Below are 4,223 nucleotides of genomic sequence, written 5' to 3' on the forward strand. Positions count from 1 at the left end.
AAGCAGAAGGACAGGGAACTGCAGCAAGCAGCTCAGGGTAGCAGCTAGTAAAACAAATAAGGGAGAATCAGTAACCCTACCTGGTTCAGAGGAGCCCATCATGGATGAGGAAGGACAGACAGAGTGTAGGACTGAGTTATGTTCAGGAGATAATTTGAGTTAGTTTGTTAACAAAAATAAATATTTAAGTTGAGAATATCCTGCTGTGTTTTTTATTTATTTATTTATTATTATTTTTTATTTCATTAATAATTTTGGCGATGGGTGCCCCCTTTTTTTTTTTAGCACCTGCCCCCCAAAATGTCTGCGCACGTGCCTGTTGCATACATAGGAGAGAAAAGAGAGAGGGAGGGGAAGTGGTGGTGTGTGTGTGTGTGTGTGTGTGTGTGTGTCTGTCTGTGTCTGTGTGTGTGGGTTTGCATGTGTGTGTGTGTGTGTGTGTGTGTGTGTGTGTGTGTGTGTGTGTGTGTGTGTGTGTGTGACATGGGTTGCGTCGCCTCCGGTCCTCTTCTTAAAAGAGGGCTCAGCGGGTCTGATCACAGGAGTGGCATCATATCAGCGGGCCCCACAGCATCACACTCCACACTTCTTTATTCTTCTTTTTCGCATTAATTACTCTGATACAACTTCAACAATATTGCATTCATTTAAATCACATGATGTTTTGTCAAACTTTGAGAATGGGCTTGCAAGTTTAACTGTTGTTCTTTGTAAATGTGTGTTTTGTAAATGTGTGTATGTAAATAGTTTTTTTTTCTGTTAGGAGTGATGTTTGCAGAGAGTGTTTGCTCACTGTGCTTCTCTGTCATTGCATTAGTAATAATAATAATAATATAATAATTAATTTAATTTGTAATGCACTCTTCATTCAGAAGAATCTCAGAGTGTCAACATATTAGAAACTAACTATAATAATACAATAAAATAAAAATGTGTTAACATAAGCGTAATTGAATTTTTTTTTAACATAAGATTTAACACAAGGCCAGAAATGCCTATATGAATATATGAATAGTGTCCCCGTGCACCTCTCGTGCGGGCGCTAGTGTTTGCTCACTGGGCTTCTCTGTTATTGCATTAGTGTCTCGTGGGCGCTACTGTGAGCTCACATCACAAATCTCAGAGGGCGCTCTTTTCTCTTTTAGTTCAGTGAAGAGTCTGTTCTCTTTCTCTGTGATGTCATGGCTCTGAATGAGTCTGGCCAGGAGGACGTTCTGATCGCTCACCAGCAGATGTTCCAGGTCCAGCTGACAGCTGAGGGACCGCTGACCAAACTCCTGGTGGCCGTCTTCATGTCGGCCCTCTTCATCTCCATCAACAGCATCATGTTCGTCACACTGCGGAGCAAGGCTGTGTTCAGAGACACCCCTCGCTACGTGCTCTTCGCTCACATGCTCTGCAACGACTCCATCCAGCTGCTCTTCTCCTCACTGATGTACATCATTTCCTTGTGTTATGTTCAGGTGGCCAAAGCCGTGTGCTCCATTTTAATCCTAGTGACTGCCTCCACGTCACGAAACGCTCCCATAAATCTAGCTGTGATGTCCCTGGAGCGTTACGTGGCCATTTGCTTTCCTCTGCGACACGGTGAGATTGCCACCAAGAGGAGAACGGGTGCTGCCATCTCTGTCATTTGGTTCTTTGGGGCGGTAAATCCTGTCATCGACATTCTCTACACCTCGTCCACCGACCCCACATTCTTCAGCGAGCGCATGTTCTGCACACGGGAGAGAATATTCACAGCGCCATGGCAACGGGAGCTGTTTGAGGGCCTCAATGCCTTCTACTTTGTCGCCGTGACGCTGATCATTGTCTTCACCTACATCAGTGTGATGGTTGCAGCTCGATCTGCCTCCAGTAATAAAGAATCGGCAAAGAAAGCCCACAGGACTCTCCTGCTGCACCTCATCCAGCTGGGCCTGTGCCTTAACACACTGGTGTTCGGCAGCATAGAGAGGCTTCTGGCTATGACCAGCAGCAGTCGTCTGTTCATGGACCTGCGCTACGTCAACTTTCTCCTTGTTCTCATTCTGCCTCGGTGCCTGAGCCCCCTGATCTACGGCCTGAGGGATGACACTGTGCGGCCCTTGTTCTTGTTTTATTTACAGTGTAGCACGCACAGAGTCAAGCCTAATGTCAATATGCACTGACTAACATTCTAAGGCTAGTATTTAATGCTCTATTTCACATAAAAGCTATAATTCGCTGATAGTAGATAGAAGAAAGCTTGCAGTGGTGGCCAGGATGGGAGACAGTGAACAGGTTTTCATGTCAGACATGGTTGATGCACGTAAGCCACCACGTTTTTTTTCTTCTTTCTTTTGTTTAAATGTTATTTTTATACTTGTACTCTGTTTTGCTAGTTCATTTGTCTCAAAATAGAAACTTGTCTCTAACCTCTGACAATAGAAAAACAAATCAAATGTGATAAGATCAAAGTGATATGCTTTTGTTTTGCTTTGCTTAGGGAGCCTATTAGCCGATTGCTCTGTCCAAAATGACTCTGTTTTTAATACATATTATTCGATCTCATTATAATCTTATTAATTATTTTAAATTAATTTATTATCTTTTTTGGTATATTATATTATCCTATTTTCTGCACTTCATTAGCACTTCTATTACTATTATTTTGTATTATTGTTGTTGTGACTGTCTATACTATGTTAAGCACCTTGAGATTTATTTGTATTTTAAAGTGTGCTATACAAATAAAATCCATTATTATTATTATTATTATGTTCATTAATGTGCGATGTCCTTGGTCAAAAAATAAATAAGATGCTAGGCACATCCACATGAAATAAACGGTTCTGTGTAGTGATATTTCAGATGCTTATAATATTTCTAATTAGAGTGTCATAGTAGTCAATTCTTTGATCATACCCCATGTGTGTGATTGTCATCGCAGGTTTTGGGTCAAAACATAATAAGATCACAATAAAAAATACCCAGCAGTTTATTGGCACTAAGCAACAAGAACTAAGAGCATTTAAAGTAACACTATGCAACAATTTGACACTTTTTGAGATATGGTTTTATAGGCAACTAGTTTTGGTACCATCCTCAAATTAATTTTGATAGCATATGGTCATGTGAAGGACAGAGAAACACCTTCGCCACTAGCCATCCAAGATATGCCCTATGTAGTTCTGTGTAACGGGCTGGAACCCCCTGCAAAAATGGAAGAAAAGCTTTCACACGCAAGACATTGCCAGCCATAGGGCCAAAAGACACCAGTTAGTGTGTTGGCAAGCTTCTATCAGTGTCAGCTGGGCTGTTGGTGGTGTTTGCAGGGTTTTTGCATGTCTTTTAGGTAGTTAGCTTACTAGTTTTGGAACAGAACTCCGTATTGCTGCTTTAAGCCCACACAGTTTCTGTGGTTTCTGTGGCTCTAGACCAGGGGTTCTCAAACTTTTTGGGGCCAGGGACCCCTCAAAGGGTAAAACATTTTCCGAGGACCCCCTCATAATCGCATCCCAAATTAAACCATATAGGCTTATAGCTATTTGTAATGTTTTAGGCTTTTGGACTCTTTTACTCTAAAATCATTTAGTACTAATATTACAAGAGTTTTAGATAATTATTGTATTACATTTGGCATTACTTGACAGTATGTAGGATAGATTTATAAATTATCTTTTGGAAAATGTGCTGAGAAGCTAAATAATGTTTATCTTACATAAAAACCAAATATTGATGGAATAAATTTTTTTTATCAAAGCAGATTGTAAGGTTTTCCAATACAACTCAGATTGTAGGGTTTTCCAACGGAGATGATTCTGAAGATTTATTTTTAACAAAGACAATAACAAACATGAAATATCCACCTAATGTTATCAAAAACTGGTATCCCCGACTGACACTCCGTACAAAATCTCTGTACAAAAAATATGATAAACTCTTTTCAGTGGTGGTGTTGTATGTGTGTGTGTCATCAATGAGAAGGGTGTTCCTGTCTCTCAGCACATAGTTTGTCCAGTGCAGTTTATTTACCCGGTCTTGTTGTCACTGAAAGATGGCAACCTTTGGAAGCCAGATATCTGCAGTTGTTTTATGGCTGATGTGATGAGCACTTGTCTGTATTAGCTTTGCCACGAACACTGAACAAATGTCATTCATATTCGTATTAGCCTTCAGCAAGATACTAATGAAAACAACATGGTGACATCACTGCATTGATTATAGACGTATAGCGTTTTCTTTCTAGAGGTTAATTTTGA

General features: G+C 40.3%; 1 protein-coding gene across 1 annotated transcript; it reads left to right on the forward strand.

The window, feature by feature from the left end:
- The first annotated feature begins 1,041 nt into the window (after positions 1 to 1,041).
- On the forward strand, positions 1,042 to 2,577 carry LOC116221562 (odorant receptor 131-2-like). Its single transcript, XM_031572731.2, has one exon. The coding sequence runs from the start codon at positions 1,182 to 1,184 to the stop codon at positions 2,148 to 2,150; it is 969 nt and encodes a 322-aa protein (XP_031428591.1). The 5' UTR covers positions 1,042 to 1,181; the 3' UTR covers positions 2,151 to 2,577.
- The last annotated feature ends 1,646 nt before the right edge of the window (positions 2,578 to 4,223 follow it).

This window comes from Clupea harengus, chromosome 8 (genome assembly GCF_900700415.2).
Source record: "Clupea harengus chromosome 8, Ch_v2.0.2, whole genome shotgun sequence".
Taxonomy (NCBI): Eukaryota; Metazoa; Chordata; class Actinopteri; order Clupeiformes; family Clupeidae; genus Clupea; species Clupea harengus.